Source organism: Arachis stenosperma, chromosome 10 (genome assembly GCF_014773155.1).
Source record: "Arachis stenosperma cultivar V10309 chromosome 10, arast.V10309.gnm1.PFL2, whole genome shotgun sequence".
Lineage (NCBI taxonomy): Eukaryota > Viridiplantae > Streptophyta > Magnoliopsida > Fabales > Fabaceae > Arachis > Arachis stenosperma.
Window position 1 is genome coordinate 20,928,171 of NC_080386.1, and position 16,701 is coordinate 20,944,871.

At 33.8% G+C, this 16,701-nt stretch overlaps 1 protein-coding gene across 3 annotated transcripts; it reads left to right on the forward strand.

Annotated features, from left to right (window-relative positions):
• Positions 1-8,531: 8,531 nt before the first annotated feature.
• LOC130954781 (cation/H(+) antiporter 15-like) lies at positions 8,532-15,140 on the forward strand. 3 transcript variants are annotated; one of them, XM_057881546.1, is made up of 6 exons: positions 8,532-8,716; positions 8,814-8,889; positions 9,137-10,892; positions 11,018-12,019; positions 13,346-13,674; positions 14,127-15,140. In XM_057881546.1, exons 3-6 carry the CDS (start codon positions 10,695-10,697, stop codon positions 15,028-15,030), a joined length of 2,433 nt encoding a protein of 810 aa, XP_057737529.1. In that variant the 5' UTR covers positions 8,532-8,716; positions 8,814-8,889; positions 9,137-10,694; the 3' UTR covers positions 15,031-15,140. The 3 variants fall into 3 exon arrangements, 2 of the variants coding, with proteins under 2 accessions (XP_057737529.1, XP_057737530.1); XM_057881547.1 differs by having other exon boundaries at positions 9,137-10,844; XR_009076416.1 differs by lacking the exons at positions 11,018-12,019; positions 13,346-13,674; positions 14,127-15,140 and having other exon boundaries at positions 9,029-9,245.
• Positions 15,141-16,701: the final 1,561 nt, after the last annotated feature.

Here is a 16,701-nt window from a genome sequence, read left to right on the forward strand (position 1 = left end):
CTTAGGGAAATCTAGCTTTAGTGTACTCCAAATCAACTAGCAATTTCTAATTCCAAATCAACAATTGACATAAACTATTCAACTCCTTCTAATGATCCAAACCCTATGCCAAGTAAGAAACTTTTACTCCATAACTAGTATTGGCATTTTATCAAACAATTGATGAGCAAGAATGAAAGGCATAGTAAGAATGAGAAAAAAGTAGAATTAAAATTGCTTCAACACAAGAAACTAACAACAATTAACAAAAAACAACAATGGAAATGAAACTCTCAAGAACTTGATAAAATCCAAAACTACAAAGTTGAATCTAGGATCTATGAAAAGTGAGCAATTACAAACACTAATTGAGATTGGAGAAGAAGATTTATGACATGAACAAAGTAAATTGAGAATTGCAATAGATCTCACCAAAGAGTGATTGAAAATTCAGAAAATGGATGAAGATGAACCCTAATGAGAACTTCCTTCTCCAAGAGTGCAACTAACTATAGCAAAAATATCTAGAACAATCACAAAATGAGCAAAAAATCCCTTAACCGTTCAACCTTTGGTCTTCTTAAGCTCTTCCCGCCAAGGCACTTCCCCAAGATGAGATCCCCAACTGTCTCCACGCCAAGGTCACGTGACTCTTTAAAAAATCATATTCGAGCATCGGCGCGCACGCGCAAAGCACGCATGCGCGCCACTGGGGCATCTTGTAATGTGCGCGGAGGCGTAATGTACGCGTGCGCGCCCATGGAGATCATGGCCTAGCCGCTACACAAGCCGGCTCGTGGCTTGGCTTCTAGCTTTGACTTCTAGCTGCGTAATCCACGCGAGCGCGCCAGGTACGCGCACGCGCCCTTGCTGAAGTTTCCAAAGCTTAATTTCTCATGCTCCCTTCCTTTGCGCCAATTCTCCTTCTCTCTTCCGGTTCATCCCTGCCCTATATTCTGAAACCACTTAACACACAGGTCACGGCATCGAATGGCACCAAGAGGAGACTAGAAATGTATCTAATTTAGTGCAAAATAAGCATGTTTTCATCCATGAGGCAAAATTAGGAAAGGAACACAAAGTCTTGTATTTTCATATGAAAAGCGTGTGGAATCATTGATAAAACCCCTAAAATCGATACAAGATAAACCCTCAAAATGGAGTTTATCAGCTCGCCAGTTGAGAAGAATTGAGGCACGGTGGTGGAAGCATCGTCATGTCTTCCTGCAACCGTGAAGGAAGATGTTACCGTAGTGGTTCCATTGGTGAAGGAAGGCGCGTTGCCGGCTGTTATTGCGTCGGTATGCGAGAATAAGGAGACATTCCATGGAGATCCGGAAAACCTGAAGGTCACGGGAGTCACTTCTGCTGGGCAAGCCTCGGTTTGAGGTTGGTGAAGCACTTTGATTTCCTTGTTTTATAATTTTATATTTTATATTATGGATAGCTTAAATATAATAGTTTGGAATATTAGGGGTGCTTCTAATAAGTTAGCCCGGGTGAATTGTAAAGAGCTGGTTAGGAAATTTAAACCTGTAATTTTTATTGTGGTTGAAACTCATTGTCCTTTTCAACACTTGAAACTGTTCTGGGAAAGACTTGGTTATCACCCTATTGGTATAGTGGAGGCGTCAGGACATAAGGGGGTATCTGGTTCCTTTCTGCAATGCAGGGTGTTCACTGCAAATGGGTTGATGCTTTCGATCAGTATGTTACAGTTGAGGTTCAGGTAAATAATGTGATTTGGAGGTGCAGTGGTATCTATGGTAGTCCTCAATTTAATACCAGAGTTCTGCTATGGGATTATCTTGTTACTCAGTCTTCGTCTTTCTGCGGGCCATGGATTGTTCTTGGTGATTTTAATGAAGTACTATTCTCTCATGAATCTAAGGGTTGCCTCTTCTCGAGTCGTCATGCAGATCGGCTTGCTACATCTCTAGGGGATAGTAATTTGTTTGACTTGAAGACTATTGGAAGACGATTTTCTTGGTACAGAAGGGTTAAAAATGGTGTTGAGGTGGTGAAAAAACTTGACCGGGTCTGTATCAATAGTGGCTGGCTATCTCTCTTTCTAGAGGCTTATGCAGAAATTTTAAATAGGCTTCAGTCTGATCATTGTCCTATCCTAGTGCGCTGCACAGGTCGTCCCCAACCGAAAAAGAATAGACCTTTTCGGTTTATTACGGCTTGGGCAACTCATCCGGAGTACAGAAATATTGTGAACCAGTCATGGCAGGCTGGCTACAGAGAGATGCATGGCAAGCTTTCAGAAGTGCAGAAGAACTCTTTGGAGTTTAATTCTAAAGTGTTCGGCAACATTTTCGTTAGGAAATGCAAATTGGAGAGACAAATTAATTTCCTTCAGAAGCGACTTGAAGTAATGGAGGATTTGTCTATGCGGCAAAAAGAAAAACAACTGATTGAGGAATTTAATAACACGCTTGTGCAGGAGGAACTTCTATGGTTTCAAAAATCCAGAGAGCAGTGGGTAAAATTTGGGGATAGAAATACCAAATTCTTTCATGTCCAGACTCTTGTGCGGAGAAAACATAATAAGATTCATGGTCTCTTTCTTCAAGATGGGGTATGGGAAACGGACCCGGATGTCCTTAGAAGAGAAGCTGAATCCTTTTATAAACACCTATTCTGCCAGTCGGAGGATGTAGACTTAGGTTGTCTTGGTGATGTGCCGCTACCTTCCCTGAATGATGAAGCCTGTTGTAGCCTCACAGCGCCAGTTACTCTGGAAGAAGTTAAGTCGGCCGTTTTCAGTATGCATTCTTTTAAGGCGCGGGGCCCTGATGGGTTTCAAGCTTTATTCTTTAAAGAATACTGGGAGATTGTTGGTTTTGATGTTTGGACTATGGTTCGTCATGCGTTCTCTGGTTTGGATATGGATCCAAGGATGATGGAAACTCTTGTGGTTCTTATTCCGAAGGTAGAAAACCCGGTTTCCATAAAGGATTTCCGACCAATTAGTCTCTGTAATGTGGTTTACAAAGTTATAACGAAGGTCCTGGTCAATAGACTTCATCCCCATCTCAAAGAGATTATTGGGCCCCTTCAAGGAGGGTTTATCCCGGGGAGAGGAACCCCAGACAACATCATTGTAGCACAAGAGGTTCTCCATTTCATGAAGAAGACAAAGTCAAAGAAAGGCACCTTGGCCTTTAAGATTGATCTGGAGAAAGCGTACGATAGAGTGGATTGGGGATTCCTGAAACAAACCCTGGTGAGTTTTGGCTTTCCTCCTCCGACAATCAATCTGATTATGCGTTGTGTCACTGCTTTCTCACTGTCTATCCTCTGGAATGGGGATAGATTAAATAGCTTCACTCCGAGCAGGGGTCTTAGGCAAGGAGATCCTATATCACCGTATCTGTTTGTATTGTGTATGGAGAGATTGTCTTGTTCTATTAATCAGCAAGTTGATAAGGGCTTGTGGAAGCCAGTTGCGGTTTCTAGTGGGAGTCCAAGAATTTCTCATTTGATGTTTGCCGATGATTTGCTTCTTTTCTGTAAAGCTGAAAAATAGCAAGTTCAAACTGTAATGGTAGCTTTGGAAAATTTCTGCAGAGCCTCTGGGATGAAGGTTAATGTGGAAAAATCTAAAGCGCTATGCTCTAGGAATGTTTCAGCAACAAGAAAAGAGATTTTTACTGGAGTCTCCTCCATCAGATTTGTCCAGAACTTGGGCAAGTATTTAGGGGTGAACCTTAATCACTCTCGGGTGACACGCGCAACTTTCAATGATGTTCTGGACAAGATTCGGGGAAGGCTAGCCAGCTGGAAAGGGAGATTGCTTAATAAGGCAGGTAGACTCTGTTTGCTAAACTCGGTAGTGACTGCGATTCCTACTTATCGTATGCAAGTATCTCTCTTCCCTAAAGGGGTAACTAATAAGATAGAATCCATGATGCGAAACTTTCTATGGAAGGGTCAAGCTGATGGTAGAGGCCTGAATCTAGTTAACTGGAAAGTGTTGGTCACCCCTAAGAAGTTTGGAGGTCTGGGAATTAGAGATCCTTTTTGTGCCAATATTGCTCTTCTTGGAAAACTAGTTTGGCAACTTTTTCACCATCACGATAAGCTATGGGTTCAACTATTGACGGAGAAATATCATTCTTCTAAGGATGATTGTCTTAGTCGGTCTCGAGAAAGGGGATCTTATGTTTGAAAGAGTATATGTCGAGCTTGGGATATCCTGAAGGAAGGTTTTATTTGGTACATTGGGGATTTGGAACAGAATTTTTGGTTTTCTAAATGGAGAAAAGAGGGGCGACTGTGTCAGGAGATGGATTATATTCACATTTCTGATTCGGATCTCAGGATCTTGGACCTTTGGTCATCTGGACAGTGGAACCTTGAGAATATCTATTCTCCTCTGAATCAGTCTCTGCAGAGCAACATTAACTCTTACAACCCAGATGTTCAAGCTGGTTCAGAGGTCGGTTAGTGTTGGACTGGTGCGGTTTCAAAGGTTTATGATGCTCATAGTGGTTATTTATGGCTCAGTAAGAAGATGTTTAGTTGGGAGGATAGGGGTAATTGGCTTTGGCTTTGGCGTCAACATGTTCCGGAAAAGCACAAATTTTTGGCCTGGCTATGTCTTCGGGAGGCTCTTCCTACTGCTGCATTTCGTTTTAGGAGGGGCATTTCGCACACGGATAGCTGTCCACGATGTTTCTCAGGTTAGGAATCGGTATTACATTGTATTCGGGATTGTCCAAAAGCCCAACTTGTTTGGCAAGCTTTAGGGATTTCCAATCAACCAGTGGATTTAATGAGTTGGTTCTTACATAATAGCAAACAACGCCCCTTTAGATTCTTTTCTGGTCTCTGGTGGATTTGGCGTTCGAGGAATAACGAGATCTTTCATCCTCACGACCATTGGACCACAGACAAGGTGATTGGTATGGCTTTGTCCTTGGAAAAGGAGCTCCGAAATATTTTTGAGTTGCAACGACTGTCTATCCCCTCAGCCATTAGTGGCTCTTGGATTCCCCCTTCAGTGGGTACCTTTAAGATTAATTGTGATGCTAGCTATCCTGGCAGTGGTGCTCGAGTTGGTTTTGCTTGTGTTAGTAGAGATTGGAAGGGAAGGTGGCAACGAGGCTGTCTGGGAACAATTGAGAGTCGTAGCATTTTGCAAGGAGAGTTGTTTGCTATTTGGAGAGGCTTTCTTTTAGCATGGGACTCGGGACAAAGAGATATTATATGTGAGACAGATTGTGTGGAGGCTTTTACTATTGTCAATAATTTACAAGATTGCTTTGGGTTTATTGATCCTTTGGTGTTAAAAATTCGAGATATCATGTCTTGGAAATGACGTGCTGATCTTCGATTGATCTTGAGAGATGCAAATACAGTAGCAGACATCATGGCAAAGACCGCAATGAGGACCCTTTCTCCCCAAGTGGAGCTTCCGTTGCCTTGGAAAGAATTTGAGAGTAGTATTCAGCGGGACTGCCTTTCTTAAACAGTTTCTTGTTTTTTTTCTCGTTCTTAGTTTTTGTTTATTTTCTTTTAAGTCACAAAAAAAAATTTATACCACAAATCAAATTACTTTGTTCGAAAGACACCACTAAAAAACTATAAATAACGCTTTTGTTTGTATCTAAGGGAGAAATTTTCATTCTTGTAAGAATGATTTTGAAACTATTATAGCTAAATAAATAAAGTAATTGTTATCTTTATGCTAAATAGTATATCTTTTTATGATTTTTTATAATTTTAGATGTGTTTATAAAATATTTAGTTTGTTATTTATTATTTTAGATGTATTTACTTAATTTTACCAAAAAAATTATATTATATGTATTTTCATATGTATTTTAAAAATACTTTAATTATTATTTTTGATGTGTATCTAACAATATTTAACGAAAAAAATAAATAAATAAAAAGAGAATTCTATAAAGCCAATTGCATTTAAGAAGACAGTGGTATATATTTAATTAGTTTGGAGTATTTTTTTTTTAAAATGTGTTTTTAACATTTTAGGATAAAATAACTAAGAGGAACTTAATGACCTAGAAAGTTCAAAAATGAGAGAAAATTAAGAAATATAAAAGTTAAACTAAATCTTAAAAAATCGAAAAATTAGTGATTAAAAAATTATTATAATTAAATAATTAGATTTAAAGGTTGTTTAAAGGATGAATAGTATTTTTTTTCTAAAATTAAGAGTGAGATTCAAACCCAAAATTTCTAGGTAAGAATGAAGAGACTATACTATTTAAATTATAATTCGTTGGGCGCATTTTTTTTCTTTTAAATACTCATGATATGTCAAAATTATATACATATTTTTTAGACAATAGTATAGTATATTTCTTCCAAGATCACATTATTAGTGTGTTTGAAAGACATCAAATTATTATGTATTTTTGTTCATATAAACTTTATTGATATCAACTCAATCATCAAACTTTCGCACACATATTTAAAATCAGTCACTAAAATTAATTATTAGTATAAAATATATGTTGTAATATAAATTATATATTAAAAATAAATTAAATAATATATATATTTTTAAATAAATATACAATAACTAATTTTAGTTATTAATATAAAATACATATTATAATATAAATTATATATTAAAAATAAATTAAATAATACATATATTTTTAAATAAATATACAATAACTAATTTTAATATATAAATAATATTTTTGATCAATTAAAATGCTCACTACTCATATCTGTATGTGGAGCAAAAATGAAAAAAAAAAAACAAGCATATTTGTATTAAAAACATTTTTTGATTATAAAGATATTGGGAACGAATACATAAAGTATCATAATAGTATAATTTGTTAGGTGAGGCAAACTACAAAATTTTTTTGATATAAATATTAAAATTGGATAATTTTATTATGCATTTTATCCTCATCACTAAAAATGAAATAGTTATGCATTTATCTCATTTTCATCATAGACAAAATATATTTAAAAATGATTTGTAGTGACTTAAAAAAAAATTTAAAAATAAAACAATGCAAGTAAATAAAAGAGAGGAAAGGAAAAACAATGAGACAAAATGTTGAAGGTTGCAGAAATGTGACATTATTTAGATATGGTGCTAAATAATTTCCTTTTTTTTTTTTAACCATGAAGGTTAATACGGGTAGTTAAACTTTTTATTTTTATTTTAAATCCTCCACATGATTGTAGTTGATACCAAGATAAATAGTATCGTTTTGACGTGAATGTGGATTTGGACCTCAAAACTCAAAAGTCTCGTTGTGTTGGACTCCAAAAATTCCATAAAAAATATTCTTCATTCAAGACAAGAAACACACATAAAATTTAATTAGTACAAATTTTTATTTTACTGATTATCTTTTATTATTAAAAATAAACTTTTCAATTTTTCTTTTAAGTATAATTTTTACCATTCAATATTTTATATATATATATATATATATATATATATATATATATATATATATGCTTTTTTAATTTTATAAGAGATCACACTTTATATACTGATAAGATATAACTTAAATAGCACAATTTTTTTATACTCACCTAGAAATTGTGGGTTCGAATTTCACTTTTAACTTTGAAAAAAAAATTACACTTTATACATTAATTAAAAAAATTGAGAGAATTTTAAAACTCAGGTACAGTCGATTTCAGGTGAAATTGATACCTGTGAGTCGTTAGATGATTTAATTGATTTGACTAAATTTTCATCTAACGATTCTCAGATATCAACTTCGCATTAAGTCAATTTTACCTTGTGCATTTATTCTGAGTTTTCAAGAATTTCATTTTCATATTATTTTTATAGTTTATTCTTTTGTTATTCTTCTACTCTTTTTCCCAATAAATTGCCACATGAATTTTGAGAGAGTATGTTAAAAAATATATTTAAAATGTTATAAATTAATATAATATTTAAATATATCTTATATTAATTTGATATTAAATTAATTTCATCCTTACCATTTGATTTTAGTTTACAAATAAATAATCTTTATTGTATATCTAATAACACATTCGATGATTCGAAGATCCAATTTTATCATGAATTCTAATATAACAATTATTGGTATCCATCTCACTGCCTCGAACTTTTCAACCAACAATATCAAATTGAAAAAAGAAATAAATACTGTTTGGAGGTCAAATGCGTGTCAGATATATCATGCTTGCCAACTAATCTTTTAAATTAAGATCTCTAATTTTTTAGTTTAAATATATGAGAATTTAAAAATATATTTAAATTTTTTATTTTTTTAAAATTTAGACACATTAATTATTAATTTTATTTTATTTTATTTTAAAAATTTGTATATATTCATATTAATTAAATTAATACGACAAAAAATATATTTAATATTTTAATTAGATCTAACCGATCTAAATAAATATAAAAAATTAATATATCTAAATTTTTAAATTATTATAAACTTAAATATATTTTTAAATTTTAAAAAATTAAAATGTGCGCATTTTTTCTAAATTTAAGAGTAAAGTTTCACCTTTTTCTCTTGCACAAAGTAAAAGCTTCCTTAATTCACGAAAGACGAAAAGAATCCAATTCCATCTTCCTCGACTTATTATGCATATATAAATACTTGATCCATTTCACGCGGTTCCAAAACCGACCCTACTTTTCTTTTTCCCTTCCTCTTTCTCAGTTACGTACCTTTCCTCTCTGTTGAAGCTTTAAGACACCAATTCAGCTTTCTAACACTCTTCCTCAATCAAAATGGCAAATGTAAGAGCCAAAAACCACAGCTATTCGATAATTTATTATTGTTTCGTTTTTCTTCATCAATTGAACGACTAATCAAAATGTTTGTTGTCATAATCAGGTGGTGGAGTTGAAAGTTGGTTTGCACTGTGACGAGTGCATCAAGAAGATTCTCAAGGCCATCAAGAAAATTGAAGGTTTGTTAATTTTTCCATACTATAAATAGACCAAACTATATATTAATCATTTAATTGATATACTTTAATAGAGCAGAAGTTACTTTGACCAAGTATTTGGATAGTTGAAACTAATTAAGAATTTTCGATAAATGATCAGAGATCGAAAAGGACATTTGTTCTAAAACTATACTTTGGCGTTAATTATCCTTAGCAGATATTGAAACGTATAATGTGGACACGGAGATGAACAAGGTAACTGTTACAGGGAACGTTACAAGAGAAGAAGTGATCAGAGTTCTTCACAAGATTGGGAAGAATGCTGCTGTTTGGGAAGATGATACTCAAACCAACAAGTGAAGTTGAGTCTACCAAACTAGTTTAGTTTTTTCCTTTTCTGCACAAAATATATTAATAGTAGTAGTACTTCTGCTATAACTTATTGCGCTATATGTAGCTATATTATATATGTCGGATGTGAGATTATATAACGTATATACGAATATAATGTTATATCTACTTCAGTTTTGTATTTTGTTGAACTTTCTTTGCTTATATTACCAGTGTACTTTTACGATTTTTTTTTTCACTGGTAGATTTTTTTTCACCGATTTATATGTAGGACTTGAGTTTATTCTCTATCAATTGTGCCAGCTATTAAAGAGGACTTTTAGAGTTGGGCTAGGTTTGAAATGAGAAAGGAAGTACGTAAGAGATGGATAATTAGTTTTCAAGCAGTAATTTGAAATGTTTACTTGAGCAGTTGAGTAGGGATCAGAGTATTTTTTGAGTTTTTATTAACAAGAATAGAGAAAGTGGTACTTAGATCTTTTGTGAGTTGTGAAGAGTGATAAATATCTGGTTGCTTTAGTTGTTGATGGTGATATTAAAAATAAAATAATAATTCATGTGATGAAATTAATGTGAGTTTGTATTAGGAGTACTTAAAACACATTAAGATTGACTATTAAAAATGATATTCGGCAAAACAACATGTCAACAACAACAATAGTTTAAATATTAAAAAAATACTAGAAGCTCATTAAAATTTATTATTTTTTATTATTAATTGATCATTAATATTTAAAAATATAAAATAAGATATATTATTAAACTATTAGATTAAAAAAATTAAATTAAAAAAATGAGTTAATAATTAAACAATAACTAAAATCAATAAAATTTTGATAACTCTTAATATTTCTACAAATATTAAAAGAAGAAGAAAAAAAGAAAACAAAGGAAAAAGTTATCAGCACCATGAACATAGAAACAGATCCTAGCAAAGCTAAATTCACATCCTTATCTTGAAACTGCCTCGGATTATGGATCCTCATCCATACTGCAATTGAGGTTATAGTTACACGTCATTATGCATCACTTTCGTCGTCAACACTCAACACTAGTCAAGTAAGTAAGCATATCATGTTTTATTGTTTTTGCTCTGTATAACCAATAATAAGTATTAGATTTGATTTTAATAAAACGTTGACATTATTGACTACGATGGATTTCCATGCTCATATATTTTCTCCACTTCGCATAATTTTGTGGATTTGCTAAAAGGACTCGTGTCAAATATATTATGCAAATATAAATAGGTTGAGTGAATGGATGCTATAACCACCTCACTTGAAGGCAAACCGTTAAAATTTGTTAACCCCAAAATACAAGGCTAGCCTCTAAGTCCCACCTCTACATTTCAAACACTTCACAAGACAAAAAAAAAATTATACTTTCAACAAGAAAAAACTTTGTTTTTCTAATCTTTTCTTTTAGGTTCTTCCCACATTCACCAATTGCTCTTTGGATTATTACATATATGCATGGAGGTGAATAGGACAATAATGGTGTGTCAAAATCCACACAGCTATGGTCACAAGGATGTTTGGCACTTAGGCAACCCTCTAGATTCTCCAACTTCTCTTCTATTTGTTCAGGTTTCTTTAATCACCATGCTATCACAAGTGATTGAGGTTTGTCTCAAGCCTTTAGGACAATCCTCCCTTGTTTCACAGATTCTTGTAAGCTTTCATTCATTAACTTTGTTCCATCATCCTTTATTAAATATTATGTATGAAACACCATGTTGACTCTTTACTTATTCATCATGGATTCGGATAGAGACTATAATTATGGTTATTAACAGGGTGGAGTGATATTTGGGCCATCAGTATTGGGACAAAAGAAGTCACTAGCAAATGCTTTGTTCCCAATGAAAGGTGCCATGGTGCTTGAAACACTTGCATCTTTTGGCCTAATGTTCTTCTTCTTCATAGTAACGGTGAAGATGGACATTGCAACAATGTTAAGGACAGAGAAACAAGCCATAGCCATTGGTCTCTCCACATTCTTCATCACATTGGTAATCCCAGGTGGATTATCATTTCTATTAAAGAACTATATTTCTATGGACAAAAGCCTCTCAGAAGCTCTACCAGTGATAGCCATGTCACAAGCCATGACCGTCTTCATAGTGGTCTCCGTCCTCTTGACAGAGCTCAAGATCCTTAACACGGACATAGGCCGGCTAGCTATGTCCTCGGCTATGTCGGCCGACATTGTTGGCTTCTCATTGACAGTTCTAATGTTTGCAATAATGCAGAACAAGGGTGGCACCATTGTGTCCTTTCTTTGGATAATTCTGTCCATAGCTGCATTGGTAGTTCTCATCATTTATGTCATGAGGCCGGCTGTCATCTGGATGCTAAGGCGATCAGAAGGGAAGCCGGTCGACGAATTGTACGTTGTTTGTATCTTTATCTTTGTTCTGATCGCCGGATTCCTCAGCGAACTTATCGGCCAGCATTTCGTCATGGGGCCTATACTCTTCGGCTTGGCAATCCCCGAAGGGCCGCCCATGGGAACCACTTTGATAACTAAAATGGAGACTATATGTCTTGGATTCTTTTATCCAATCTACCTTGCTGTTAGTGGATTGAAAACTAATGTGTTCAAGATCAGCTTCCAGTCCTTTTGGATTGTTGGTGTTGTAGTTTTAGTGGCTTCCATTGCAAAGATCGTTGCTGTTATGTTGCCAGGGTATTATAGTAGTAATATGAGCATGAAAGAGTGTTGTATGATTGGGCTTATTCTGAATGCAAGAGGCATAGCAGAACTTACCCTTTACAATATGTGGAAGGGTAGCAAGGTATGTGCATTCTTTCTGGATCAGGATATTGTTTATGTAATCATTCTTTTCAACTCTGTCTTTTTTACACACTTGATTTGGTGTCTATTTGAAACGCTTATTGAGTTCAAGAATATAGAAATTGGAAGAAATAAAAAATGTGTAGAAACTATAGTATAATAAATGGTTATAGATTAGATATCTCCACATAAAACATTAAGAACATTCTCCATACTCGATTTTAATTCTATTTTATTTTGGGTTCTTCAAAATGCTACATTAATATTTATGGAACTAAATATCATTACTAGAATAATAGTCTGATGTACTTTATAGTTAGCAATTGGTAGTAATAGATTAGTAGGTATTTTTAATAGTAGTCAGTATCACTATATATATGTTGTATTTTGTATCATATCAAACATAATTTCAGTACACACAAATCAAACAATAATAAGTTAGAGAGGTAGAGATCTAAAGAAGACATTTGTGTGTATTGAAATTGTGTTTGATATGATACAAGATCCAACATATATATGGCAACTACTATCATAAGTACCTAGCAACTATCTATTAATTATTAACTACTAACTACAAACTACAATGTAAGTCATGCTATTATTCTAACAGTTATAAAAAATAATTTGAGACTAAATACAAAATTTGTCATTCTAATGTTTGGTTTCAATTTAATTTAAAAAAAAATTGGGATAAGTAATTTTTAGTATTTTTTGTCATTATTTAATTAGTACAAACACTAAATTGTCTTTAACAAATAAATTTTATTAATTCATATATGCAAACTTTAAAAAATATGAATACAAACTGTATTGATTCATATATACAAACTTTGGTAAATATAAATACAAATTATATGTTTCTTGTGTATAAAAATTCTGTAAATATGGATATAAATTATTACTGGCTAAATACGGACAAAAAATAATAATATTTACTAGTAATGTAGTACTATTTTAATTTAAATTTTATATCAAATAATAAAATTTAATTGATTTTCTACTAAAATAAAATTGCATCTTTATACTAAAATCGGTCTTATTTTATTAATGATCTCCAATATAAAGTGAAATTTAGAAACGGTCTACTTTCTATAGATGACATATTTAAAACTCCAAAAATATTCTATTGGAGTTGGTTTAATCCTTAATTTACAAATAACATTTTCCTTTGTTTCATTTAGTCTCAAAATAGGTGAATGCTCATAATTCCACAGAACAAATTCTCATATCACTTAAAGAATGTTTCTCAGAGAAAATAGCACTTGAATGTACAGCGATTGTTTAATTTTAATTCATTAACATAATATAACTCTTCTCTATATGACAGTTATTAACGGAGCAAGAGTTCTCTTTGATGGTGGTATTCATTTTGATTGTAAATGCTATCATATCACCGCTTCTAAAGATGTTATATAATCCTTCAGAACAATACCATGCCTTAGGAAGATGCACAATTCAGCACACAAGGCGAGATTCGGAGCTTCGAGTCATGATCTGCATTCACAACAACGAAAACATCCCTACACTGATGAACATTCTAGAAGCATCCTATGCAAGCGGAGAGAGCATGGTTGGAGTCATAGCATTAATCCTAATAGAACTTCTTGGAAGATCAAGGCCTCTTCTTGTTGCTCACCAAGAACACGAAACATTGAGGTTAGCACTGCACTTATGACACATAAATACCTTGTTTCTATTCACCAATAAACTTGTTTCTATACAAAAGTTTCTTTAAAATGTGATCGGAATTTGGGATACAATTTTGTATTTTCTTTTTTGTTTTTTACTGGTCAAAATATTAGTAAAAAATAATAAATTTTACTGGTGACTTAACATTTCAAATTATTGTATTAGACTTGTTAAATTCTTTTACCATAAAATTATTAGGTGGATACTTCTATGATGACATCTTTACATGAAGATAACATTGTGAACCATTAGATAAGTTGATATGTTTGACTAAATATATTTGAAAAATCATCTAAGAGTTCACAATGTCATCTTCATATGAAGATGTGATCATGTGAGTATTCTCCAAATTATTATAGTTACATGTGATGCATAACCGAAGCATATTTAATATTTATATTTGGATTTACACAACGTAGGTCAGAACCGTGCAGCTCAACTCAAATAGACAATGCATTGAAGCAATATGCACAACAGAACGAAGGTTATGCAACAGTTGAGTCCTTCTCATCGATCTCCAACTTGGACACAATGCACGATGATGTCTGTAGAATAGCACTTGACAAAAGAGCCCACATTCTAATCGTGCCATTTCACAAGCGTTATGAGATAGATGGAACAGTTGAAGTGATTAACAGAGCAATGCAGATTATGAACAACCGAGTCCTCGAAAAAGCGCCATGCTCAGTTGGAATCCTCATTGACAGGGGAATCTTGTGCGGATCCTCATCACTCTTAGTCTCTAGGACAACATACCACGTCGCCGTGTTCTTCATCGGCGGCGCGGACGACGCGGAGGCGCTTGCTTACAGCTCAAGAATGGCCCGGCACGAGATAGTCCACGTGACGTTAGTCCGATTCCTGCTCTTCGGAGAGGAGAATTCGAAGGAGAGGAAGCGTGACAGCGACCTTGTGGATGAGTACAGATACTATAATGCAGGGAACCGCCACTTTGAAGTGATGGATGAAGTGGTTAAAGATGGGATAGAGATGAGTTCTTGTATAAGAAGGATAATTGACTATTTTGACCTTGTGATGGTTGGAAGAGAACACCCTGAATCTGTTCTGCTTCAAGGGCATGATCAATGGAGTGAGTGTCCTGAGTTAGGGACAATTGGGGACATGTTAGCTTCACAGGATTTTGTGACAAAGGCTTCGTTGCTTGTGGTGCAACAACAGAGGGTAAGAGGGAGGGTTATTAAGAACACTAATGTGAATCCTATGCCACCTCAAAAGGATCAAATGATGATGGTACCTGATGTTGTTCTTCCTCATGATGAGGTCAATAGAGCTTCTTGTTCTATTTCAGTAGTGGACAGATGAGAAAACAAACAAATTTTGTAAATTATATTGCTTTGTATATTATAGTGTAAAGAAATTTGAGTCTTCCCACCTTTTTTTTTCTCTCGTTTTCTCCGTCTTCCTTTGTTGAGGTTTCCACTTATATATTAAGCATTGTTGTGAGAACCGGATTCGAACTTACTAGTTCCACCGAGTTAATCGGAAATCGCCAATGAACCAGTCTAATTCATGTCGCGAAACATTGAGGTTCAGATAAGAATTTATCACACAATGGAAATACAAAGTAATTTTTTTATAATTTATACTATTAAATAGAAAATACTAAAAATACTCTAAACAGTAAATTTAATGACAACAATTAAAAATATCAGACATTAAAATTTTTTTATTGTAAAAAAATCTCTAAAAGAAAAATAAAAAATCTACGGTATTTAATCCAGTAAAAATTTTCACGGTCAACATAATGAGGACACAATCAGTCTTTCTAATAGCATTAAGAAATTTTAACAATCAACAAAATATACTATCAAAATTGATAGAATCAACATAAATACTTCACAAAGTGGTTATCTCAAATAAGATAAAAGATAAGGCAAACCAACTAGCAAGTTATATCCTAATGTTCATCTCTACACCAAGAATAACATACTAAAATTTCATAAAAAATGGAATAAGTTTACCGGTTTAATGAAACCAAATGGCTATGCCCTTTCCCTTTCTATCTTCTTCTCTTTCCGTCGCCAATCCTCTTTTCTCTCTTTCTTTTCTTTCTTTTTTTTAAAAATGAAAAACTTGCTATCTCTCCCTCTATCTCTCTCTTTTTTTTTCTTTTACGAGGCTACAAGCCACTTCTCTTCCTTTCTATTTTTTTCTTTTATTTTAAACCACTGTGGACCTCACTTGAGTTGGGGACTCACCAAGAAATCTCTCCCTCACAGACTTAAGCGGGGTTAGGCCGCTCTACTAAGACCGCTTTCTCTTTGCAAAATCAAACTTCACTGTAGATAAACTCTTAGTCATCATATCTGAACCATTATCATCAATATGAATCCTCTCAAGTGCACATGATTTCTGTAACACCCTAATTACCCTAAGCCTTATCTCGCGTCGTAAAGCAAAGGTTACGACAAGTCTAAAGCTTACACATATTGTATAGAGAGAAATAATATATATTCTAGAAGCCCGATAAGGATTTAAGCTCAAAAACAGAATTTAAAAAACGCAAAACGTTCTCATGAAGCTATACTAAACGAGGCACAAGATATACATACAGACATCAAGGCATATATAGATATATAAGGGTATAATAGTGATAAGATTCTAGCCGTGACTCGCGGAGTTTAAGCCGGCTAGTTATATACAAACATACAGAATTTTGAAGATAAAACAGCTTATACAAACTTCCTCTCAAAGTAAGTCTCTAGGCAAAATAAATACAAAAGTGAGAGTAGCTAAACAAAATAATAAAAAAGGCTTCAAAACATAGCCAGGATCCTCCGCTCTGTCACCATCAAAGCAACTCACATAGGTAGGTTGCGATCTGCATTTGAAAAACAACAATAGAGTATAGAATGAGAACTGGAGGTTCTCAGTATGGTAACGGTGCCCAGTGATGTAAGATATAAGACTCCTGGATGCCAGAGGCCATCTTAGAGCTTCATATCCATCATGAGATTCAACTTAAAGCATAAC

Bases quoted from the DNA above. Each gene is read 5' to 3' on its own strand.
- LOC130954781 (XM_057881546.1), top strand. From the start codon at position 10,695: ATGGAGGTGAATAGGACAATAATGGTGTGTCAAAATCCACACAGCTAT. The intron at 10,893-11,017 runs GTAAGCTTTCAT...GGTTATTAACAG, and splicing joins CCCTTGTTTCACAGATTCTT to GGTGGAGTGATATTTGGGCC. The intron at 13,675-14,126 runs GTTAGCACTGCA...TACACAACGTAG, and splicing joins CAAGAACACGAAACATTGAG to GTCAGAACCGTGCAGCTCAA.